Consider the following 26,175-nt stretch of genomic DNA (forward strand, 5'->3'; position numbering starts at 1 on the left):
ACACCGTGTGCCCTGTGCAAGCTCATGTGGCTGCCTGTGATATGGGGGTGTCCCCAGTAGGGCCATAGGCCCTGGGCTCTCTGCAGCTGCCCATCCTGGCCCTCCATCTCACGGAGCTTCACTCCTCTCTCCCTTTCCTGTCCACCCTCCCCAGAAGCTGTCAGACCTTCTCATAAGCAGCCAGACCTCCAAGCTCTTGTCTCTCCCGGCCCTGCACTCAGGACCTCCCGGGCTGCAGTGTGTATGCACGTTACCTGGGGGCTGGTAACACTGCAGATGCCGAGTCAGTAAGTCAGGGTAAGGCCAAGATTTTGCCTATCAAATAACCTCTCAGGGACGCCAAAGCAGCTGGTCCCTGGACCGCACTTTGAGTAGCGAAGCCGTCTCGTGTTTTATAGTTTACAGCTCACTTCCCCAGACACCTTTCATCCCACCCTCATGGAGATTCTTGAAGGAAGTTGAAAATGGAATCATAATCCCTGTTTTACAGATGAGAAAACTGAGGCTCAGAGAGATTAAGAGTGTTGCACAAGGTCATATTGCTAGTAAATTGGGGATCTGGGTTTGAATCTAAGTGCGTCTGATTCCCCTACACGGCCTCACAGAGGGGGTCAGGGAGATACTTTTGGTCGCTGTAACGAAGCAGTGGGTCTTTCCCAAGAATCCTACAGCCTGCACGACTCTGCCCTATCCATCAGGGCCAAGAGAGGGGACAGCAGTGCAGGGTCCTGAGCCCTGGCCCGCGACTACGCTCTGCCGTGAGCTATGATGCCCTTTCTAGTCACCGCTCTCCCAGCCTCGCTTCCTGTGGTTAAGGGTGAGGGGGGCTGGAGCCCACCTGGGGGGTTGACCCCAGCTCTGCCACCACGAGCTGTGTGTGACGGTGGACAAGTTCCTTGACATTGTAGGCTGCTGTGATTCCGTGAGTCAAATAGGAGTCGCAGGTGAACTGAGGTTGTTGGGGGGTGGGAATGAGGATGCTTTCAGAATGATGCAATGCTTTTAAAACACTGTGTGGCATGTGGTAAAGAGCCAGAGGAGGGCTTCTACGATCCTTGTCACTCTTGCTAACAGTTTCCCGATGACCCGAGGCAATGGCTGTGGACCGGAAGATAGGCCAGGGGACCTGGGACCTGAGCGAGGACTGGGGTGGGGGTGAGGCGTTGGAATGAAGGTGGCAGGCATGTCACTTCCTTAGGTCTGAAGCTCCGGGCAGGCAGCCTGCTCCCAGCAGCTTCAGAATTGCGCTGCGAGCAGCTGGCGATGGAGATGGAGAGGATGCCTTGGACCAGGGCCAGGGCCTCGACCGACCTCGGTAGCAGGCTCAGCCCACGGCAGGGACAAGCGTCTGTGTACTTTTGTCTCTGGTCCTTCTTTCGCCTAATACCTCCATCCTGTCTGAAATGAGAGCTCCCCTGGGAGAATGGAGTCCAGCAGAGCTGGGTTTTCTCTGATCTCTGGCCAGGTTTTAGAATTTCTGCCCGTGTTTATTCCAATTATTTTTACTACCCATTTTGAAAAATGACAGAGCACAGAGATTATTTTCTGAAAAGGAAAAACAAAACAAGTAACCCCTCTCAAAAATGTTCTTTAAAACCCTACTTTGGCCTTTTATCATATTTTTTAAAAAAGGCAATTGTATTTCTTTTTAAGTGTTTGTTATTTTTTTCTCCTCCTTGTCTCCTGAAAGTTTATACTTTGGGGGAAAATTGCAAGGGAAATTGTGAAGCTTCTTTGCTGCCAAGCTAAATCAAGGGCAGAAATGTTTTTTGCCTTTTTTTGTTTTGTTTTGCCTTTTTTTGGTTTTGTTTTGTTTTGCCTTTTATATTTTCAAGCAGAAAATGCACAGACCCAGCCATTGTGGGTTCTGTTGTAATGAAAAGAGAAGGGAGGTAAACTGGATCTGGCTTTAGACTCCCCCGCTCCCAATGTACTCGTTCTATCTTTGATCAGGAACAACTTCTTTATTTTACTTTCTGTAAAGTGGCAATAAAGTGGCACAGCTGAGCAGAAAAGGACACAGTTTCTGAAAGTCTCCTGCACAGTCCATGGCACCCAGTAGGTAGTCAGCATGTCCCTCCACATGCCTGCACTTAAATGACCTGGAAGATGGGACAGCTTGGTCCATCCTCCAGGGCCGTCCTCTGTCCATACCCACTTAAGGTCCGTGGCCTGGACTGTGGAGGAGGAGCCATGTGATTTTTCAGTATCAAAGGAAGTCAGGACCTGAAGGTTCCTTGGAGATTATCTAGCCCTCATGTCACAGGTGAAGCCTAGAAACAGGAAGCATCTTGTCCCACTGCATCCAGGTGGACCAAGGACTGTAGGCCCGACCTCCCCCAACTAGGGAACATCTCCCAGACCTGCTCCATTGTCTAGGACCCCACCACCGTGTGGGTGAGCCCAGCACTGCACGCCCCATACATGTTTACTGAGTGCCCGTGGAAGGATACACACTTTGCAGGTGCTGTGGATGCCGCTGTGATCGAAACAGACAGAATCCCTGATTGATAGAGGAACTGGTCCAGCAATAAAAGCACTTCAAGAGGGTGATAAGTGCTTTGATGAAAATGAAACAGGACTTTGGGGTAAAGACGGACGTGGACTACCTAGAAGAGCCAAATTCATGGAGAAGAAAGTGGAACAGTAGTTACTCAGGGCTGGGGGAGCGGGGAGTGGGGAGTTAGTATTTGACGGGGACAGAGTTTCAGTTGGGAGGATGAAAAGTTCTGGAGGTGGATGGGGTGATGGTGCACGATATCATGAATGTTCTTAACGCCACTGAACTATACACTTAAAATGGTTAAAGTGGTAAATTGTTTGTTATGTATATTTTATGACAATTTAAAAAGGAAAAGAAAAATGAACATGAGCTGCTTTGGGTGCTCAGAGAAGGAACTTCAGAGAAGGGAATGTCGGAACTAAGGATGAGAAGGAGCCCACCATGCCCAGATCTCAGGGCAGGCGGTCCTCTGTGCAGGCTGTGGGAGGATGCCCAGTGAGCTGAGACGCGGCCCTACCATCCAGGGCAGCACTGTGCAGTAGAACTTTCCGCAGGGATGGAAATGCTCAGTAAATCTCTGCTGTCCAAAATGACAGCCAGTAGCCACAGGTAGCCACTGAGCACTTGGAATGTGGCTATGGCAGCATGAACTCTGACGAACTGAAATTGATCTTCGAGTAGTCACACATGGCTTGTGACTCCTGCTTGTGAGAGCGGGGACTGTGTCCGGGGAATCACAGCTGGTGGGGCAGCAGTAGCTGTCTCAAGTGGCTTAACTGTAGCGTGAAGGATGACAGAGCCTTGGTAGAGGCACAGACAGAATGTAAGAGAGATCAAGGGAGGGAGATGAATTCTAACCGTATAAAGCTGGGAGATGGGCCCTTTAAGTCAAGCTGGGCTTTAGCGAAGGGTGGGCGGGGGCTTGGCCTGGCAGAATTAGAGGACAGTCAGGCAGAGGGGGGCTGCGTGAGCGAAGGCTTGGAGGAAGAAGATGCTGGCTTTTTGGAGACCTGTAATGTATCTGCTGAGCATCAGCTAAGGGCCAAGCTCATGGTTCAGCCGTTTAATGTCCAGTCTATTGTTTCATCTGCTCAGCATCTGTGAGGATTATATACCATCCTCGCCGGTTACAAAAGGGAAAGCTGAGGCTCAGAGGACCTAAGAACTCACTTGCCAGGGGTGCTGCGGGGATTCGCACTCGGGTCCACCTGGTTCTGAAGCTTGCACTCTTGCTCCCACGCTGTAAGGTCTCCACCACCTTTAGGTGCATGTGTTGGTTAAGACCTGGTGACCTGTCAGGCCACTGGGAAGTCAGGGTGGCCAGGAGCACAGGCTCTGGTGTTCTTTCTGCCACCAGCAGCCGTGTGAACCTAGGCCAGACTGTTCACTCGTTAAGGTTCCCTTTCCTCAAGTGCAAAATGGACATAATAATAGAACAGACATGTTGGCTATAGTGAAATATATATATCTGAAAAAACCTCATATTTGCAAAATCATGCTCTAAAAATAACTGGGCTTTTATGGGAAAACGAGACTCAGGGACAGGCAAAACTCAAACCATGCCACTTCTGGCCAGAGGACTGACAAAAACAATAACAATCCTATTTAAAATGCTAGCAAAACTTTAAAAAGAGACATATTGAATCCGTCACAAAGAAATGCTACAGTAAATGTGAAGGGCCTGTAGCTTGATGGGGGAGGGGAAGGCCTGAAGAGGTTGAGGCGCACAGATGCCCGAAGAGAAGGGAAAATGGCAGTCCTCACTCTGAAGACAGAGCCGCTGGCCGGTCTGAGGCAAGAGGAAGTCCGTGGGCTGATGGGCATCACGTGGTCCTGTGTTTCTGCAGCTTGCTGCCTTCAGCTGCTTGTGTATGTGCTGCATTCACCCGTAGCCGGATGACACAAGGCAGCGACAAGCTGGGGACACTGCAGATCAACCAATGCAACCTCAGCATTGCAGCGGCCTAGCTGCCTGTGCACCCCGTGTTCAAACCACTTTGCCTTACAGAAACACACGTGACAGCAGAGTGGTCCGAACCGAACTCAAGGGCAGTGAACATTACATGAGGCCGTCTAGGTAAAGCACGTGGCCTGGTGTCTGTGTGTATAGTTAGAGCTCAATAAATATTTGCTGGCAATAATAAAAACCATAATAAATGCCATTTCTCCACACCTCCCCTTCAGACCCTCAAAGGTGTGGTGGGTGTTTGTCTAGGTCTGCTGGTTTGGGGCCATGGCTTTGGTGGGCTCCATTGCTCTGCACACACGGGAGGCCCAGGATTTTCATGGCACAGAGAGCATCTTGGTGCACCGCACCCTGTACCTGGTGTGGTCAGAGGGCCCACTGTCATGTGACCAGCACGCTCTGCTCAACTCTACATTGTTTTGAGATCTTAAAAAAATTTTTTTTCTACCTTTTCCCCAGGCCAAGAATTCACCATGACAGGTCAGAAAAGCTTTGAACAGACTGGTTTCCAAAATGTGCTCTCTGGAATGTACAGCCCCGTCACCTTCTCAGCATCAGGCGCCAGTCTGACCGAAGTCCATCTCTTCTGTCTTCTTGCCTGTGACCGTGATTCCTGTTGCGATGGCTTCATCCTCACGCAGGTCCAAGGAGGTAATATGACAGTGAGGGCTGGGACTTCCCTTTTCCACGACCTGTGGTCTACAAAGTTTGGGGAAGGCGCGGGATTGCAGAAGACAGGATCCACAACACGGAGAATGCCTGGGGAAGCGGCCACACTCACTTAGAAAGTGATATTCACAAAATTAGGGACTATCACGGCCCTTCCAACAGGTCACATACTATGTTGGCCACTTTGCGTTTGAATACCACGTTTTTCCTTAGTGCTGCCTTCAGAGGAGGTATTTCGAGCTCCATTTTCACAAACCAAGAAACTGAGGCTCAGAGAATTCAACTAGCTGCTCCTAATCACCCTGCTCATGACACAGTCACGAGTGATGGAGCTGAGATTTGAGCCCAGGTGTATCTTCAACAGCATCTCACTGCCGCCTCTGAAGCCTGGACCCACCACATTGGGTTGAAAACTGTTAGTTCATTCCCATCACCCATGATCGTTCATTCAGTGATTGATTATTTATTGAGTGCCTACTGTATACCAGGTCATGTGACCCATAGGGCTGGAATTTTCAGTTGTCTCTCAACAGTGGGAATAGACTTCTGTTTACAGAAATAAATCCGTGTCCTTGGCTACGTAGCCTCGTGGTTGCTGAGAAGGGGCTTAGGTCAGACGGACCTGGGTTCTAGTCATCACTCTGTAACTATCTCACTTTTCTTGAACAAATTGCTTAAACTAAGTTGTAGGTCCCTTATCCATGAAAGAGAGATAATGATAATTCCTATTTGACTATTCGTTATAAAGATACTGGGTGCAAAATGCTGGACTTGAGCTTGGCTCCTGGTATGCTATTAATTTAGTGACAGAGGGACTTCCCTGTGACCAACTGCATGATTGGCAGCTTCAGCTAATGGAGAATTCTGAAGATTAAAAAATATATGAAGTAGTCTTATATATCTTTTTATGACCCTCACTTCCAGTCAGCTATAAACCTTAAGTGATCACCATACCTGTGAAATCCAATGTTCCAGGTATTGGGAATCTATAAAAGGAGCTTAGAATGCGGTCGGGGAGGTGAAGGTACCGTGAAGGACCATAACCTTCACTCCCTCATCTGTGCTGTCATCCAGGCACGTATGGAGCTCCGCTGTGCACCAGGCTTGATACACAAGGCGACACAAGTGTCTGAGGCCGTAGGAGGCTTGAGTGTAGAGGAGGGAGATGTCAAGGGGGCTTGGTGGTCAGGGAGAGCCTTCTGGAAGAGGAGAGACTTGATCCAGGCTTTGCGGGATGGGTAATGTTTTGTTGGTAAGAGAGGAGAGAGAGTCTGGTCAGAGTGGGTATTCCTGGGAGCTGAGCTCAGTCGGGGAGACCACGTATTCTGGGGAACATCATCTATGACACTGGACTTACCGGTCCACAGACCCAAGGCTATGATCAATTCCAGCATCTGTACATCATTGCCTCCAGACTCAGAAGTAGATACTTTTGGCTGTCTAGCTTGGTCACCTGATGGGACAGTTGTATGGTGAGTGATAGAAGATATCGGATGTCAGATTTGGTGATGGGAAAGGGAGATTTGGGAAGGTCCATATGGAGTGGGTATATGCTAAGTATGAAGTGGCTTTAAGACATTCACAAAATGTGGACTGAGCTTTTGGATACAAAGATGCAGAGCTCAGAGAGGGAGTCTGGGTGGGAGATGGAAATGTGTGAACTGCCAGCGTTGAGGTAGTAGCAGAGGTGTGGGTACGGATGGATTTCCTAGGAAGGGGGTGCTGGGTGAGAAGATGCAGGAGGGTGGGACTGATCCCTGGGGAATATCTACATAACTGATGAAGAATCTGCATAGAAGACAGAGAGGAGGAGACCCAGGAGAGCAGCAGGTCATAGAAACCAGACTGGAGACGGTTGAAAGCTGAAGGAAGTTGTCAACAGTTTTGAATGCTGCTGGGTGTTCAGACAAGGTGACTCCTGCAAAATGCTGAGGTCAGCTCGCAGTGGTCAGCAGAGGCTACAGTGAGAATGTTTTGTTGGAGGTCAAAGGAGCCCCGGCAGGAATGTGGATTGAAGTAGGTTGAGTCCTAGAATTCCTTCTAGGTTTAATGCCTTGTGGTTATGTGATGCGCATTCACGTCAGTGTTTAGATGAGCAAAAGAAATAGACATTGTACACACACGTATACACAGGCACACGCACACAGGCACACCTCATTTTATTGTACTTTATCGTGCTTCGTAGATGCTGCGTGTTTTTACAAATTGAAGGTTTGTGGCAACCCTGCGCCGAGCAAGTCTATCGCGCCATTTTTCCAGTGGCGTTTGCTCGCTTCGTGTATCTGTGTCACATTTTGGTAACTCTCAAAATTTGTCAAACCCTTTCATTATTATTACATTTGTCACGGTGATCTGTGATCAGTGATCTTTGACGTTACTGTTGTAGAAAAGATTACAACTCGCTGAAGGCTCAGATGCTGGTTAGCATATTTTAGCAACAAGGCACTTTTAAAGTAAGGTATGTACTTGGTTTCTTTAGACGTAATGCTATTGCACCCTTAGTAGACTACAGTGTAGTGTGAACATAACTTTTATAGGTCCTGGGAGACCCAAAATTCCACGTGACTCACTTTCTTGCAACTTGTGCTTTATTGTGGTGGCCTGGAACCAGACCTGTGACTGCTCTGAGGTGTGTCTGTATATGTCTTCTTGATGTGTGCCTATATTTAGAAACACTGCAATTCAAATCCAGGGTGCTTTCTGCCTTCTTTAATCTTAATGTCTTTTCTGAGGATACCACAATTTCCCCAGATGTTCGATTACTCACCAGACCACAAGATTTTTCAAATTGGAAAGGTTGACTTCATTTTCCTTAGGATCATCTATGGAGTAATTACTTTGTTCTGGGGAGCGGTAAAGCCCACACAATCCTTTTTTCCATGACATTTCTGGCTAGCAGTTTGCCTGTCTTTCCCTCCCGGTGTAACCCGTGATCCGTGAATTCTGTTGATCTGAACAGTCACCTCGCAATGCTGCAAGTTAAGCTTTTCTTTGAGACACACATCAAACATCAGGCAGATGTTTTTCCCAGTCTCGTCTGATGGGCAGTCCTGGAATTTTAACTTGTGAAGCTTTGGCTGGATCTGCTGATGACCAGGAACAGAATCCCGCTACATGCTTTTACTGCAGTCTGGAAGGGCATTTAATTTCTGGTAGAGTCCCCCTCCTCCCCGCCCCCTCCTCCCCTGCAGGACTCCAGCCCCTCCGACCTCCAACCCTGAAATGGCTTTGTTTCCACTGATAATTATTAGTGAAAATCCATGAGACTTCTGGACCTACATTTCATGAGCCTACTTGTAACACAACAAGGAGTCGAGGCAACTTGGAAATGGGGTTCAGTGGCACTTGTGTGGCCTGAGGCTCCAGGGAGCGTAATTGAAGCTGGCTCACGTGATCAGCAAAGTGATTTCAAATCTCCAGCTGGCGCCCACCTCTCAGACACCCGGAGTTCTCATTGACACTTGAGCGTTAGTTAAAGAAGAAAGCTGCCTGCGTTTCTCTTCCCAGGTCTGAGAGCCGGAGGAAAAACGTGCCCCACCTCTTGTTTAAGTCCATGATTCTTTCTTTGGCTTCGGAGAGGGGCAGCCGCAGAGCTCAGGCTTCCTCTGGGCTCTCGGCAGGCGCTTTCGCACCCCTGCTGCCCTGTGCTCGGCTCCGGCTCTGGGTCCGGCCAGGCCGGGCGAGGCACTCACTGCCCTCTGGTCCTTCCTCTAGTTCTGTGCAGTCACTCAAACAGCCCCATCTGTGAAGTGAAGTGGCCTCACCAGCTCAGGGATTCTGGGACCCGGCTGTGCGCTAGGATCACCTGTGGTGCTGTTCACAGGACTAATTCCCAAATGCCACCCTTGCGACCTGTCAAGTCGGAACCTCTGTAGTTGGTGCCCAGGAACAAGCACTTTCAAAACTCTCTCTGTGATTTTGATATAATCGGTCTAAACACCCTGGTTTGAGAACCACCGAGTTAGTGGGTCTCTCAGGTAACTTTTTACCACAGAGATGCCGCTGGCGATAATGATGACGATTAGTTTTAACTACTCAGGTTAAAGGTGGGACAGGAGAGAACAAAATGTCAAATTCATAAGCCAGGCATCCGTGAGTCACCTACATTGGGGAAATTTTGGTGCAAGAAGTTTGAAACTTATCTGGATTTGGACATAAGTTAGGATAAAGAAGGGAGTAGGAGCTGCGGGGTGGTATGTTTCCTTTTTCTTTTCTTTTCTTCTTTTCCCCCAGGGGAATCTGAGCAACTATACTACCTAGCAGGGTTATGTATCCAAACAAGACATAAAGTATTTAGTTTCTAGAGCTCAGTAAATTCGGGCAATGTACTTATATGAAGCTCAGTTTCCTCATCCGTGAAATGGAGAAAATAATGTCAATAAGAATTAAGGAGATTAATATACTTAAAGCACTTATCATAGTGGATGGCACATCACAGGCATCCAAAACATTTGAGCTACTTGTATTTACCAAACTAAAATCCCTATCAAATTCAGTTAGCGTGGGGGTAGGATTTTCTGCTACTGAATAAATTCATAACATTAGGGTAGCTTTTTTAAAATTCAGAGTTAGAAGATATATTCAAGACAAAATAGTCCAACGCCTTCCAATTACCAAATCTAGTAATGGATTTCTCTCTATGCATCCCGGGGATATGGGCACACAGCCTTGGCTTGGTTACATCCAGAGACAAGGAGCTCATTTCCTAACAGGGAAGCTTGTGCCATGGGTGTATAGCGCTTGGCTCTTAATAGTTCCTTACTTTGAATCTAAATACTGCTTCCTGAGCTCCTTCAAGATTGATCTCCTGTGTGTGTGTGTGTGTGTGTGTGTGTGTGTGTCTACGAGAATGAGAGACAGAGAGAGCTGTTTATTTCCTTGAAGCCTCAAAAAGATGGAAAATGGAGACAGAGGATTCTGGCAGTAAGACCCCTGGTGGTATCAGAGGTGTCATTGCTGCTGTCCCCATGAAGAAGGGCTCTCATGGAGGAGGAGGTGGTGTCCCTCCTCTCAGGAATTTTCCAGTAAGACAACTGCGGGATGATTGGGGAAGGATAACCCAAATTAAAACCAGGCTCCTGATCTCCGGTGTCCACTCCCGAGGAGTTGTTGCCTGCCCACAGCCTACAAGCCTCTCAGGGCACAGACGCGTGTCTCTAAAGGGGCTCTGCTTGGTCCCCATCACACTGACCTCTCTCCCTTCTCATGACTCTGTAGGTTCCATCATCTGTGGGTTGCTGAGCTCTCCCGATGTCCTGCTTTGCCATGTCAGAGACTGGAGGGACCCTTCGGAAGCTCAGGCTAAAGCTGCGTGTCCTGGGGTGACGTATGAGCAAGACAGCCGCCAGGCGATGCTGCGTCTGGGAGGCCAGGAGTTCAAGAGTAAGCCTCTGCCTTCTGCACGTGTGCGTTCCTTCACAATGAGCTGTCCTCACCAGCAAGGTCTGCTCCTTTGCTGTGAGCCCTCTCCATACCCTGAGGTGTTTATCCTTCTGAAAAGAAACTGTACCCAAGAGGGGCAGAAAAAACAACCAGAGCATCTCAGCAGCGCTCCACGGGAAGCGTGACATAGCTCTGGGGCCGCAGGTTGGCTGTGGGGAGGCTGGCTCAGCAGGGCAGCTGCACTGACCTTGGCCGGGCTCTTTCACGTGTCTCGGGGGTCACTTGGTGGTTGAGCGCTCTTGTCTGGACTTGGCCAGGGTGGCCTGGCCCTACTTCATGTGCCTCTTCTGGATGAGCACATTCTCCTATGGGCAGAATCAGGAAAGAACAAGAGAAACAAGCCAGGCCGTTGAAGGTTGAGGCTTGGAACTGTCCCTGTCACCACTGCCTCACTGCACTGGCCCGGCCAGTGCAGTGGAAGTCAGGAGTGGGGAAACATACTCCATCCTTTAGTGGCAGGAACTGCAAAGTCCAGTGTAAAATGTGTGACTACAAGGTGGGGGGAAGAACTGGGGCCAAAGATGCGGTCTGTCCCCCAGGGCTATCTCCCTGGGTGTATTTCCCCTCTGTCAGTCAAGGAATTCCAGGAGGTAACCACAGCACTGCCCATCCTAGATACAGGGGCCCAAGGAGCTTTTGGCCCCCGACAGGGGCTCCACTGATAGAAATAACCATTGAGCTTGCTCCTTTCCCTTTTTTCTTTCAGAAGCTCTTCCAACATTTTCCATAAGCGTATAAGCACTGGATCTAGAGATCACCCCTGAGATCATCTGCCCCACTCCTCATTTTACAGGGAGGGGCCTTAGCACCCGAGGCCCCGGCAGCCAGTCAGCTGTCTCTCTGCCTCCCCCAGCCCCGGCCTCTGCTGCCTCTCAGCAGACCTCCACCAGGGAGGAGTGGAGACTGCTCTGTCCTGAGCCAGGGATCACCACGCCAGGGCTACTCAGTGTGGTCGGGACCAGCAGGCTTAGCATCACCAGATGATCATGAGAAATACAGATTCTCAGCCCTCTCCCCGGACCCCAGGGAGGCCCCAGCAATCTGTTCTAACAGGCTGTCTGGATAATGCCATGCCCGCTAAGTTTGAGAAGCACTGAGTAGGTGACCTGGAAGTTTCCCTCCGACCTGGAGAGTCTGAGTTTTCAGCGTGAACGGGGCCCGGCTGCTCACTTACCTCTTCCGGACCCAGTGTGCAGTTGGCGGCAGCCTGGCTCCATCTTGTCTCCTCTCTGCTCTATTTATCTGCCAGCCTGTGAACTCAGAACTTGACCCCATGGTTCCAGTCCACCCTCTGAGTTGAGAGGGGTGAAAGCACGAGCTGGTGTCAGCCAGATAGAGGAGAGGAGGGGACTGGGCAGAGGTCAAGGGAGCCGTGAGATGCCCTGGAAGGTGGTCCTCTAAGGGCTGGCAGAGACCATGTCCTTTCTCCTGGAGAAGTTTCCATGCTTCTCAGTGTACTGCAGCCCTTGGGGTTCTAATGGCAGAGAGCTCAATGTCAACTCCTCCCAAAGCCCTCCCTGACTACCCCTGCAGGGCTTATTGCTTCCTCCTCTGCAGAGCTTCGTGCATGCTCCATGCATTGCTCTGTTAGACAGTGCAGTGGGCAGTGCACCTAAACCCAGCCTTTGCCTGGCTGCTTCTCTCCCTGGCCCAGCTTAGAGTTTGCCCCCTGGTGTTGAATCCCACCTTTGGACACCAGCTGTGTGACCTTGAGCAAGCCAGTAAATACCTTCAGGCCTGATTGCTAATGGAGTAATGACAGTTTCCCTCTCACTGGGTTGTGAAGATGAAAGGAGAGGGTAAACAATAGCAATGGTGATAGAAACGTCTTGCGTGGTGCTCGCTAGGAGCCAGGTCCTGCTCCAAGGTCCTGGCCTGTTCTAACCAGTGAATCCTCAGCACAGTGCTCTAAGGGAGGTACTACTGGGACTCCCCTGGTGGTCCAGTGGTGAAGACTCCCGCTTCTGCTGCAGGGGGCATGAGTTCCATCCCTGGTCGGGAAACTACAATCCCGCATGCTGCGTGGTGCAACCAAAAAGGAAATAAAGTTGAATTTAAAAAAGGGAGGTACTATTATCATTATCCCCATTTTACAGCTGAAGACACTGAGGCACACAGAAGTGGGGTTTTTCTAAGGTCTCAGAGCTTGCACGTAGAAGGGAGCTGAAACCAGGCATTCTGGCTCCACAGTGACTTTCTTAACTGCTTCCCTATATTGGCACTTACAGATGATACACGCATAGAACTTAGTATGGTATCTGACACATAGTATTAATATTAGGTGATTTTATTATCATTTAAAAATCTGTCATTTTTTGTTATATTTAAGAACTGGACTTACTATATAATATATAATAAGAACTGTGTCTTATTAATTTCTGGATTCACACCATGGAGCATAAAACCTGGCATAGAGAATATACATAGTATCTGTGGAATGCCTATTTACCAAAGCCTGGAAAAAATATTGCAGAATTTGTGGAATTCCATGAGGTTTAGTTTCTTTTGGGGTAAGTAAAATCAAATAGCTTATTTCTATGATGGATAGTAAACACATGGTATCCATTACTCTGAGAGGTAGCCCAGTGTGGAAACAAGCATTTGAAGAAAGACATATGATCCATTCATGGGCAATAAATCCAGAGTGAAATGCTTAATACAGAGTGTGTGCTTGGTATGTGCCCAAGAAGTGAAGACTATGCCCTTGTCTGGCCTCCCTGAGGAGGAGGGATTACCGAAGACTTTTGAAGTTCTTTATATTTTTCGGTGCCCTCTGTGTATATATATATTTTGGGGTGCTGGCAAAGCTTTAAGAAGGGAACCCTTTGATGGGGATTTCAGGCAGCCTGAGGCATATTCATGATGTTCCAGATTGAAGGTTGACTTGCACACAGACTGATCTGGAGGCCACCTCCAACTGGGAACAATAGGACCAGATCCTCCCTTCCCACAATAAGACATCAGCCTTCAGTACAATTAACCCTTGAGAAAATAAACATAGGGGTTTAAATTCTTACTAGAGTGTGAAGAGCTGATAAGTACCTTTTCCTAATGGCAGATATTGATGGAGGGATACTGATGGAGGGAAAGAGGAGTGAGGATTCCAGGTATCCGAACAACTGAAGGAGACACTGTGGAGTGGATTGGTAGCACGTGGGAAGGGGATAGGGATAATAAAGAGGATTTCTAGCCCTCCCACGGTTGGTTGAGGGCCAGCCTCTTCCTTCCATTTTGCAAATGGTTAGATGGTCTTTAAAATACAGACTCTGGAATCAGACCCCAGGATTCAAATCCCAGTGTGAATGCTTACTAGTTATATGAGCTCTCTGTGTCTTGGTCTTTTCCAATTATAAAATGAGGATAATGGTGACTTCTGACGCCTGGGGAGATTGGGAGGATTATAGGAGGAAAGCATGTGAAGCACTTGGAATAGTGCTTGGAGCGAGGCGGGCACTCAGTAGATACTGGAGACCCTGGAGCAATGGTTGGCATTTAAAGTACTGCAGCTGAATCCTGCTTCCTCACCCATCCCCCAGTTCCGTGACCTTGTTCAGAGCACCTAACAACCCTGAGCCTCAGGGTCTTCATCTGTAAAATGGGGGCACACTTTTAAAATATATTACATAAGGCAGTGCTAACGTGCTCTACAGGCTGTAGTTTAAGGTATCTCTTTCCAAACCCCAAGTCCCTGGTCCCCCGGTTGCACATCCAGCAGAGGCACTCTGTAGGATGTCGGGTCTGGACATCCATTCTCACTGTTCAGCTCACCGGTACGGCAAGGGTCTGCTTCAGCAGGTGGTTCATGGAGAATGAGTATTTTCTTATAAAATGTAAGTGAATTGATTGCCAGTTGTAGGAAATCACAACCCAGCGGAACACACTAAATTCAAATAGTAAGCGCGTCAGCATCCGTGCCACATTTTACAAAGCATTTTCACATCCATCAACTCAACTGATCCTTTTGACAATCTGGTGAGGCAGAGGCAATCTGAGGCAGAAGTATGAGGTTATATCACACGTTTGCTCATGGGGGTGAATTTTATAGCCGTGATGTGTCACACTTCAAGAAACTATCTCTGCATTATGTGCCATGGCTGGGGCTTCAACTCAAGCTTTGGAGACCGGAGCTGTCAGGGGCATCTCTCAGTGTCTGCTGCAATGGCCCTGCATCTAATTTACCGGAAGCAGAAACGTGCTTCAGAGGTACCCTTGTATCACACCAGCAAATTAAGGAGTCTGGTAATTGAGAATTTTGCTCCCTGGACATCTCTCTGGGGCTGCTGTACTCCAGATATTAGGGAATGAAGGTCATCTACCAGCATATTCTACTTCAAGATTTTAAAGAGCTGTGGGGAGAAGGGAACAAAAGGTGCAGGAAAGGCAGCGGGTCACGTGTGCACTGCAGAGGTGAGCTGGGAGGGGCACAACAGCCATGGCGAGGGGAGTTGCTGAGCTAGCCCAGCTATCACTCGTCCTGACAAGCAGCTGGGTATGAGGTGCCAGGCCAGGTAACAGACTACAGAGACAGGTAGAGTGGTTTCTGCTCTCAAGGAGCTCACAGGCTAGTTGGGGTGACAGATATGGACATTATTAAAGTATAGTGGGCCTCCTATTTGCTCATCTTATGGACTGATGAAGGACTGTGGGACGCAGAACCCCCTTTAGCACTTCTCTCCTCTTTTGTTAAGCCAGCCAACTCCATGGGAGTAGGGTAGACTTCTAATATTACCCAGAACAAACAAATACACCCCAAAACAAACAACCCCACAAATCACCCGGAAGCAGTCTTACCAGCACGTTTCACTGGCTGTGAGGTTTCTCTTCCTGTCACTGATTTCTGTTTAAGCTGGTGCCGGGTTGACGTGTGTCTCAGTAGAAGAGTCCACTCAGGGTCTGCCTCTCCCAAACTCCCAGTGGACGTGTCAGGTGTGTTCAGCTGTTCGGTGTTGTCTGGATCATCTTCTTATTTCTAAGAAAAAAGGCTCGGGAAGCTCTGGGGCTGCACGTGCCTCATTTCTGACAACACCTTGCAGTGCAGATGAATTAAAAAATAGGCAGACTGAACATCCCCTAGTGCCCACAGGGATTTAAAATTGGGTAGGAAAGACAGGCCTTGGAAGAAATACTCCTGAGTTTTTTCTACATCCCAAAGGCTTCATGTTGTTGATTAATGGTGAGGCTCAGCCCGATGGCTGGCGTTCTCTTTGTGGGAGTCTGTTTTGTATCAATGATTGTCACTACCTTGGGGTGCTGGGAGCTGAGTGGAGGAACTTACATGCATCTATAATGTTCATGGTCACCAACGGCATCTGGAGTAGATGTATGATGGACACCTAGACACAGGATGCCTGTCTTAGTTCTTTACAGTAGCTGTCATTAGCAGGAAGCTAATGACATTCAGAGCCTGAGACAAGGATTCAGGAGTGTAGTTTATATAGGAAGGGCAAGGAATATAAGTAATGACGTGATGGAAGTGATGATACAGAGAAGATAAAATGGCCTGTAAAAGATGGACTCTGGAACCTAGGTTTTCCAGTTTAGGATCATGCCCACTCCCACGTCGTAGATTCAAACTACCCATACCACACGCCCCTCCCCCCCAACACCCCAGATGTAGCACGTGATCTCTGCAGAAGTGTCCTAAAGTCAATTAAGACCGCACAACACCCATCAACCCTCGAGAGTCAGGCTCCCTGCCAAAGCCCCACAGTTCTAAATGTGTGTGTGTTCCTGCAGCCTTGATTACAGAGAGAGCAGATCACCTAAGGCAGAGTCTGCAGGCCTGTTTGTGCAGCAGGGGTATTTTAACTCAGTTACTGTGGAAGGCGTGGGACGATGTCTGGAAAGTCTAAACCATTAGCCAGGAAGAGGAGGGATGAGGTTTCCTTCTGTTCTGTGTATCTTCTCACCATCAACAATATCGAACTGGGGAAGTCTGGGGGAATGGAGTGCAGGATCAGAAGTCTGCATTAGGAAAACTAATTCGGTGGCCAGCCTTCTTGTGCTTGGGCAGATGAGGCTCTGCACTTACTTGGTGGGCTCCAAAAATCATCGATTGCTTTGTTTTCCCTCTTCGTTTGTCTCTGCATTCGTTACGGTGCTGAGCACTGGTTCTATGGCAGGGATAATAATAGGTGTGGGTGATATAAAGAGGAATAAGGCCCATTCTCAGCCCTGGAAGCCCACAGTACATTCAAGGAGCTGGAAAATTATGGTCGAGCATGAGGTTGAAGGCAGACATTCCCAGCCTCACAAATACCATCCCCATTTGCCAATGGGGCAAGACTCTCAGAGGACGTAAGTGACAAGGAAAATTAACACAGCTGTTGAGGCTTCTATGTGTTTGGTTCACTTTAAACCAGTCCATAGTTCCTTAAGTGATTCTCAGTGTCACAGGATCCTGACCCCTCCCCACAGTAGTCCTTCTGGTGCTCTAAGAAAGACACGTGGGCTCTGGTTTTGGAGGATGGAGGGAACGAAAAGTGCCCACTGAACTGAGACGGTATCTTGACACCGTAAAATGAGGCAGGCAGCTCGAAATAATCAATGGGTCTATTTATTATAGGGTAACTTACTCACAGGGTGGGATGGGGATTGAGCATCAATGATCTGGAAGCATTAGTAGCTGCACTCTGCACTACTGAGGAGCCACTAGGACAGTTTTATAATTAACCTAGAGTATGGGGGTACGTGCTTGGAAACAGGACGTGCATTCCTAAGTGAAGATTTATGAATGGGTAACTAGTCTCATGGGTGCTGGGAATACATCAGCCAAGGTCTTCATCATTGTTTGGAGGCTACCAGAGCATGGAGGCCACCTGGACCTAACGATCATTAAACAATATCTATTAACTACAAAGCCCTTGATGACAGAGAAGTGATTTATGGCACAGTACGGCCCTAGGCAGGGTCAGTGGAAGGACAGAAAGGATTGTAGGGGCCCAAGATGGCATCAGTTACGCTAACATCCATAATTCTGGCCAGCTCTGGTTTTGTACCAGCAGCTGGAGGAAAGCTTCGAGAAGATTTGGGGATGCGCCTTGTGTGGGAAACAGAGTTTCAGGCCCAGGAGGGGCCAGTGTCGGGGAGGTAAGGCAGTTATGATCATGGTGGGTCCCCAGTAGGAGCAAGCACACTCAAGCTCATACAAATAAACATCTTCTTTGCAGGTCTGACCCCCCTGAAAGGAAACCGGAGCACCTTTACCAGTTCCCAGCAGGTTTATCTCTGGAAAGGTAAGCTCTGTGGTGGGGGGGGGCGGTGAGCAGACACTGATCACAGGAGACGGTCTGGACCCACTTCTCACTCACAGGGCACTCTGCTCCCCAGAGAGATGATGTAGAGATTTACTTTCCAAGTGAGTGCTCTGTGTGGATAGAAGGGCCCCAACTCTCATCATAAGATAAGATACCAAAGTGTAAAACAAAAATGAAAAGTGTGGAAACCTAAGGAAGGATGAAGGAAGTAAGCACTGGTTCCTGTGAGATCAAGTTCATTGACCACAAGCTGCCCTTGTTAGTAGGATGGGAGCTCTGAGGCCACCGCAAACTACAGGAGGCATTTCTCCAGGGGGCCTCGGCCGCAGGCCCCTCCTTCCCCGAGGCTCGGTGAGGGACAGGACCCCAGGTGGGTGTGCCATGGGCTCCTGCTTAGAGCTGATGCTACCGTGGGTTCATGGGACAGGTTGGGCTCAGATGAAATGCATATTTGGCATCTCTTTTCTGCTTTGTTTGTTCTCCTTTGAATTTAATGAACATTGACCTAGTGCCTACTCAGAGCCAGGGACTGTGGAAAGCATGTACGATGAGTCTAACATGGTGAGAGAGATGAGTGAGGCACAGCCTTGACCTGGAAAGGGCCCCAGCCTCAGGAGGGAGCAGACAGGCAGGGATCCTAGGTGTCACGGTCCTAGGTGCTGGGTGAGAAGCATGAGGAAAGATCCCGGCCACTGTACCACTTCCCTCCTCTTCCCATGATCCCTCCTGACTGATCTCCAGTCCTCTAAGAGATAGGACTGGTGACCTGATTCTATGCCTGTGAAATAGTGTGAGAGAGCACAAACGGTGGGCTTAGAGTGACTGGGTAAGAATTCTGGTTCCTTTACTTCCCACCCGTGTGAGCTTGAACACATGGGTGACAAGGCAATAAAAATGGTCCTGGCCTCATAGAGTTGTGTGAGCATTGGCTCAGTAATTCCCATAATGTACTTAGTACAGTACCTTGTGCATCATGCATGCTAATTAATGTGAGTGATGGTGGATGATGAGCAGGAGAAGGAAGAAGAAGAAGAAAAGGAGAGGAGAGGAGAGGGGAGGAAAATGAAAGGAAGGTGCCCATCATCGTTTTCATTTTAAGGTGACATAATGAGATGATACACTTCTTTTCTCCTTTAGTAATACCCATATGGTACATGCGGGGGTTGATATTCTGTTCACTTTTCAGACAAAAAAAAAAAAAGAGACTTGGAGAGGTTAAGTGAGATGCCCACAGGAGCATCTCAGGAGATGGTCCTGGGGTGGGACCCAGACACTGGTTCCAAGTCCAGTGCTTTCTATTTATTAGAAATCTCTGTGTTGTACAGTATAGCCTTGTAGCTTAATGACTATAAATGGAGTATACCCTTTAAAAATTCTGAATCACTATATTGTACAACCTTGACATATAATATTGTACGTCAGTGATACTGCAATTTAAAAAAAATTAAAATTCTGGCAAATGATTTGCTAGCTGGTGAAAAATTAAGGACTTGCTTCTCCCCAGGACATTTGCCCCACTAAACAGAATCACCCAAAGACCTGCCTAAAACCTGGTTCCCCTGTCACGGAAGACCTGTTCCTGACTTGGGAATTTCATTTAATTTTTTCAACTTCCAATTCATCTACTTTCCACCTGCATGTTCTGGGATAAGTTATTTCAAGTCTGTGAGTCTCAGTTTTCTCAAGAGTAAAATGGAGGTCTTACTCCTTCCCTTCACAGGGGGTTGTAAAGACCAATATTTATAAGCATATTCTGTTAACTCTAAAAGACTTTACCAATGCTAGCAATCTCAATATCAAGGACAATAATAGTTCTCTGATGGAGAGGTGGGCTGACGTTCCACAAGAGGCCGAAGAATGCAGACCTGTGCCGCTGGATTTGTTCCAGACTGTATTGGGGCACCTGGCTGTGGACCATGAGTGTTTCCTACATTGTCATTACCATTTTGTTGACCAGAGGAATATCTCCCCTTTTCCTCCCCAGTATTAGAACAGCGATCCTTTTCTTTTTTTCTCCTAGATTCTGACATGGGGTCTCGGTCTGAGTCTATGGGGTGCAGACGAGCTGTGGAACCAAGGCCAGCATCTCCAGCAGAAACAGGTACCCACCCAAAACCTCTTAATATACTTGGTGTCTGGCTGTGGAGACAGATGGTGATGCCGAGGGTCTGGTCGATGAGTGGACCCATGAACACCACTGCATTCTGCAGCCATGGACCCCGTCTAAGCTTCTAATCCACTATCCATTTCGTTAATACGGACCGCTCCTCGGAGGGGCAATTGGCACAAAAAGTAAGGTGAAATGACTGCAAAGTCACCACTGCTGCTGAGAAAGAAAACAACCATAATAACAAATCCAGCAAAAGACTATTAAAGAGCAAAGTTCATCTGAAGGTGATCAGTGCCTTCGATTATGTCCACGCTGAAGAATGCAAGCAAAATGTTCATGTTCTGGAATTGTTTAATGGATGAGATGTCTGTGAGGGTCTTTTGAGAGAGAGTCATTTTATGCAGTAGAAGATGTAAATCCACAGCTTCCTAGGGGCAGAGTGTGTGTGGTGTCTGAGGCTTCTCCATCGCCCGAGGCTGCAGTTGTTTTTCCTTAGGTGGAGCTGAAAGTCCGGGTTGGGGGCAGAGGGAGAGGGAAAGAGAGCCAGATAGAGAGAGAGAGAGGGGAGGGGAGGAGGGGGTAGGGAGAGGGGAGGCAGGTCAGCCTGCAGCACGGTGGTGGGGGACAGCACACCAGAGGGGAGAAACACCACATTGCACAGCAGAGAGACTAGGGCTGGGGCGGCTTTTGGCAACTCATTACGAACTGCATGGCCATGGGTACTTTGCTCACCTCCTATGAGCCTCGATTCCTGCTGTGTAGAACGTACCTTGCTTTCCACTTATCCTCTTATAGAGAACATACCTGGAAGACATCTGGCACATTGCCTGGTACATAATATCCCCAGATGCCCACACAGTGGTAGTTTCTTCCCTTTCCCATGGCTTTGGTGCAGATAAAAATGAGATCATGTTCATAAATCATTACAACTGGGGCTCATCCCATACTAGCTGTTTAGCAGTTATGAGTTCGCTCTGTGTCCATAGAGCTGAGGGCTCGAGGGCTGTGTCCTGATTCAGAGTGTGGCCCTCAGGTCAGTAGAGCAGGGTTCGAATCCCAGCCCTGTCTACATCTGCCTGTGCAACCCCGAGTCATCTTCTCTGAGCCTCAGTTTCTCCTTCTTTAAATGAGAGTAATAGCAGTCCCCATGAGACGGGATTAGAGGATGTAATTCTATAAGTTGCCGTGACACAGAGCAGGTGCTCAAAAACCGGTAGCTGTTATTATGTGGTAGTTGGGATTATGATCCTAGCACCGAGCCTGGCTCGTAGCAAGCCTTCCCGAAGGTTCTGTCCCCAGTCCATCTCTCTTCCTGTATTGCCTGTCGGACAGCAGATCCCAGCTGGGGATCGTGCTAGGGTCACGGTGCATATTCCCATCCAAATGCCTTAGCAGCTATGCCCTTCTGCACCTTCAGAGGTTTGTAGTGGCAGCTTCAGTCTTGCCAGCGAGCTGGGGGGAGTGGGGGAGTGGGCACCCTCACAGGAGCTGTCTCCTTCTTGTTCTCAGGTGCAAGCATTTAGCTGGGTCCCTCCTGCACAGAGACCTGGGCCCTCTCCTGTCCAATCTTTGCCTGCACTGGCAAATGGGCATATTGGTTGTGTGCTGGGAGCCTCCCAAGCCCATGGCTGCTGTTCAGGTTTCTCTGCTGCCACAGGGGCAGGGGGAGTGAGCTCACCAGGCAGGGGAGCAGCAGTGAGCCCGCTCCTCCTTGAGACTCCTGGGTGCCGGGCCCTGCCTCTGGTGCTTCAAATCCATCACCGCACAAACGTTGACAGCCCTGCTCATCGCTGTCATTCTTCCCATTTTACCAATGAGCAGTGCGGGGCTCAGAGTGCCTGGTAGCCCTCGCTTCAGCCGGTCCAGTGCTAAGAAAGCAGCCACGCTGGGATTCAAACCCTGGTCAGCTGACTCTAAGGCCCAGGTTCTTCTAGAACACAAGCTGCTCCCAGGTGCAGACAGCATGGACTTGAGAGCTGAGTCTTGGTGGCCCCTGGCAGACAGGGCAGACGGGTTCTGTTTGATTTGCAGAGTAGACTTCTGATTTTATTTAACGGAGCCAATATTTTTAAATTGGAAGATTTTATATAAAAATTCAGATTTCCAGCTTCTGTAGAGAAAAACAGAGGAAAAGCTCTAGCAGCGCGGACTTCAAATTTCTGCCTGGCGACCGCCCTCGAGCTGAGCTGAGCTGCCCCCGCCATGGGGTGTGGCTCTCCTGTTTGCCCCTACCCCCAGCACCCTACACCCCTGCAGGCCAGCCTGCCCTGGGGACATTTACGTTCGTGATCCCCAACCTTAGCAGCGCCTCTGAGCGGTAGACAGAACGCTCACGGCCATGTAAATGTGAATGTTTTCCTGGTACTTGAGAATGTTCTGTAAAATCCGTCATTATCCACTGTGCCGGGCGCATCTACAAAGCTATCACATGATTCCCACAGGAAGGCCTGCCTCTCCTCCCCCACCGGAAGACCCTGGAGGGCTTCAGGGTGAATAGACAAAGCCCAGCTTGGGTTTCCCCTTCCCAGCTGATGACATTCCTGGACTTGAGGAGATAACGCCCCTGCAGGAGAAGCCCCGTTGATGGGCTCCCCTGCAGTGGGGTCACTTCCCTGGCCGGTGGTCCTCCGTGCTCCCCAGAAGGGCCTTTCCCAGTCACAGCACAGCGAGGAATGTTCCCCTTTCTGCTTCCAGTTACTCCGAGTGTCTCAGACACACACAGAAAAGCAGAGAACAACCTCCCAGCTGGCAGCCCCCTATTGGCCTCCTGGCCTTCAAGAGGATTGCAAAGTTTTGAGAGAACAAGTCGAAAATGGATTCTTCCTAATGCAGCATCAGGGATAAACTGAGAGGCTACAGTATCCATTCTTTCACCCAGCAGACATTTTTTGTGCACGTACTCGGTGCCCTCAGAAGTTCCCAGGCTGGTGAGAATTCCCATGTGCCAGCCACGGCGGGCCAGGGTCGTGAGGGCTGCGATGGGGTGTCAGTGCAGAGGGATTGCAGGGAGGGAGGATGCTTGGCAGCCTCCAGCAGGTAACAGGGGCTTCTCAGAGGAGCCTGGAAGATCTGCCAGGCATTTCCAGAGAACACCTGGGTGAAGGAGTTCCAGGCAAGAGGGACAGCCTGTGCAGAGGCTCTGAGGACAAAGTGTGACTCCAGGATCTACAAGTGAGCCTCTAGGCTGGCTACGTTGTTTTTCCTTTCTTCCTCTGCTGTCTTAAGGGGTGGCATGTGGGCTCCTACCTATGCCAGGTATGGTTCATCAGGGAGACAGGCATGCAACCAGCCATGGTACAGTAGCATGGGAAGCAATAACCCAAAGGGCGGTGGCTGCACAGAGGAGGGGCTGGCGACACGGTTCCTGGGGTCTCTGTTTGCACTAAACTTCTGGCCCTGCCAGACCTCATACACTTTTATCCCCTTTGGTGGTAGTTGTTGGTGAGGAAACCCAGCCTTTGTGAGCCTGCTTTAAGTGGCCTGAAGAGTGGGCTTCTGAGAAGATGCTGCGGTCCAAGGCAACGAGGGGCATGCGTGAGCCGTAGAGCCCCTCATTCCAGAGCCCCAAGCTAAGGGATGCTGTAAACCTGCCCCAGCTCATTCCATGATCCGCTTTTTGCCCCCAGTGAAAGCCCCTCTGGGAAGTCAGAGCCCTCATGAGGTGCAGAAATGTGCCCCTACTCCTGGGCTGGGGTGCTAGGTCCCTCAACGCTGGAGACCCTCTTTATAGAGCCACTGAACATCAGAGCAGGAGGGAGCAATGTTGGTCCTTGAAGCCCAGGAGGACTAGGCAGATGACGAGGAGGGGGGTAAAGGGCGAGTGAGCATGGACAGTAGTCCTGGGGCAGCAAGCAGTGAGGTGATGAGCTGGAATTACCAGTGTTCTGGGAGCAGAATAGCAATTAACTACACGATTAATGTAGTGTAATGTACATGCTTCTTGAGTGTGAGTTGAAGCAATCAGAGATGAAGCTCCAAATGCAGGTAGAGCCCGGACCAAGAAGAAAGCTTGGACTGCCATCCCGTGGGCAGTGGTGTACCCAAGAAGAGCCTTCAGCCAGAATCATGGCGTATGAAGACACAAAGAAAGATGGGGGTGGGGTGAGGTGGGAGATATGAAAGCTGGAACTTTCAAGTCTGGGGCTAAGCGGAGCTGAGAGCTGTCTTCACAGATGAAGGCTGCCATTGGGGGGAAGTTAGAACTTCCACGTGGCTTCGGAAGACAGAAGGAGCATCAGCGGTTCACATTTACAAAGGGGCAGATTTGGTTCCTCGACTTCCTAATGATGGGGTGGGTGGCTGCGGTGGGCACAGACATGTCACGCAGGGCTGCAGGGACCTCGGCCAGAAATATCGTGGGGAAGAGTTCTGCCTTAGGTGAAAAGTTAAACCAGATGGCTCCCAAGTTTTCTCCCCAACCAAGATTCTAAGGTTTTGCAACTCCATAATTTTTAGGGCTTTCTGGGACCTTCTGAATCTTTCCTGCCTGACAAGACTCCCAACCCTATTGACTCCAGACATGTTGTGGCCTCACACAGCCTGCAAGTGTGTGTGTGTGTGTGTGTGTGTGTGTGTGTGTGTGTGTGTGTGTGTGAGGCAAACAGGCAGACAGAGAGACAGAGATTTTCACCATGGAGATAAAGGCAAAGGAAGTTGACTTGCCCCTTTTTTTTTCAGATTTGACAACAGAGCTTTTCTCCCCTGTGGACCTTAACCAAGTCATTGTCAATGGAAACCGATCCCTGCCCAGCCAGCAGCACTGGCTTTTCAAACACCTATTTTCACTGCAGCAGGCAAATCTGTGGTGTATTTCTCGTAAGTATCCTTAGACCTCCTCCTCCTTCTCCACCCTGTGGTCAGGCATCTCAGGCCTAGTTTAAAAACTCTTGAGACACAGATATGATCAAATTCAATAGCATAACTCAGGGGTCACTTCAGTGTTAGTGTCATGGGTGATACAGAAGACAGGACATAACCCATATCTTCAAGAAGCTAATCGTGTAGTTAGTCTCTACTCTGCTCTTAGAACCTATCATCCATCCATCCACCCATCCATCCATCCACCCATCCATCCATCCACCCATCCATCCATCCATCCATCCATACATCCATACATCCATTCATGCATCCATCCATCCATCCACCCATCCATCCATCCACCCATCCATCCATCCACCCATCCATCCATCCATCCACCCATCCATCCATCCACCCATCCATCCATCTATCCATCCATACATCCATACATCCATTCATCCATCCATCCATCCATCCACCCACCCATCCATCCACCCATCCATCCATCCACCCATCCACCCATCCATCCATCCATACATCCATACATCCATTCATCCATCCATCCTTTACCTAACAGGCACATGCTCTGTTGCACAGGTGCTATGATCTAGGCCTTGTGTTTCACCTTGGGAATAAGAAAATAAAAATCAGCCATATGCCTCCCCATTAGGGAGCTCACGTGTGCCAGTGGCAAAGTCTGACACGGGACTGGGAACAGGGGAGATTGTTCACAACGCCACCAAATTTTACATCCTGTGGTCTGTGGTCTGAGGTCCTGACTGCCTCTGAGATGGTCCTGGGCAGATCCAATGGAATCTTACCCTCTTTGCTCCCATATTGCTGAGTTTCCAGCTGACCCCTCACCCTCTTGGACTTTGCCTGTTTTTGGAGCCACTGGACTCCCTGTTTCATGCATGGCCCTCTCCCCAGCTAGGAGAACCCTAGTGTTTTTCTTGGGCCTTCCAGACTGGACAGCCTTGACTGACCTGGGCCTCTTCCCTGCCTGGGAAGAGTCCCCACAGGGCATTTCTCCCAGAAGGTCCTGTAGAGGTAACCCTCCACTGCTGGCCTCCCTAGGACTAACACCCAACTGTTCTCTTGCCTGTAGGCTGTGTCCAGGAGCCCTCTTTCTGTCAGCTGGCAGAGGTAACAGACAGTGCACCCTTGTACTTCACCTGCACCCTCTACCCAGAGGCCCAGGTGTGTGATGATGTCATGGAGTCCAGTCCCAAAGGCTGCAGACTGATCCTGCCCCGCAGGCCAAGTGCCCTCTTCCAGAAGAAAGGTGAGTGCTTGGTTGGATCAACCCAAACTGCGTTTTTAGTGGGCTGCTGGCTCTGTGGCTTTACAAATATCCAGATCAGTTCTTCTTCTTTGAAAAATAGACTTCCCTGGCGGTCTAGCTGTTAAGACTCTGCGCTTCCACTGCAGG

The 26,175-nt window shown here is 49.3% G+C and overlaps 1 protein-coding gene across 1 annotated transcript in view; it reads left to right on the forward strand.

Annotated features, from left to right (window-relative positions):
• The window catches only part of TG (thyroglobulin), a 243,760-nt gene that overhangs the window by 68,968 nt on the left and 148,617 nt on the right, over positions 1-26,175 (forward strand). Inside the window, exons 26-31 of the mRNA XM_065895070.1 lie at positions 4,929-5,120; positions 10,356-10,520; positions 17,750-17,815; positions 19,857-19,937; positions 24,624-24,761; positions 25,852-26,028. Coding sequence (XP_065751142.1) covers positions 4,929-5,120; positions 10,356-10,520; positions 17,750-17,815; positions 19,857-19,937; positions 24,624-24,761; positions 25,852-26,028 — 819 coding nt within the window. The remainder of the gene's footprint in view (positions 1-4,928; positions 5,121-10,355; positions 10,521-17,749; positions 17,816-19,856; positions 19,938-24,623; positions 24,762-25,851; positions 26,029-26,175) is intronic.

This window comes from Phocoena phocoena, chromosome 17 (assembly GCF_963924675.1).
Source record: "Phocoena phocoena chromosome 17, mPhoPho1.1, whole genome shotgun sequence".
Classification (NCBI taxonomy): Eukaryota; Metazoa; Chordata; class Mammalia; order Artiodactyla; family Phocoenidae; genus Phocoena; species Phocoena phocoena.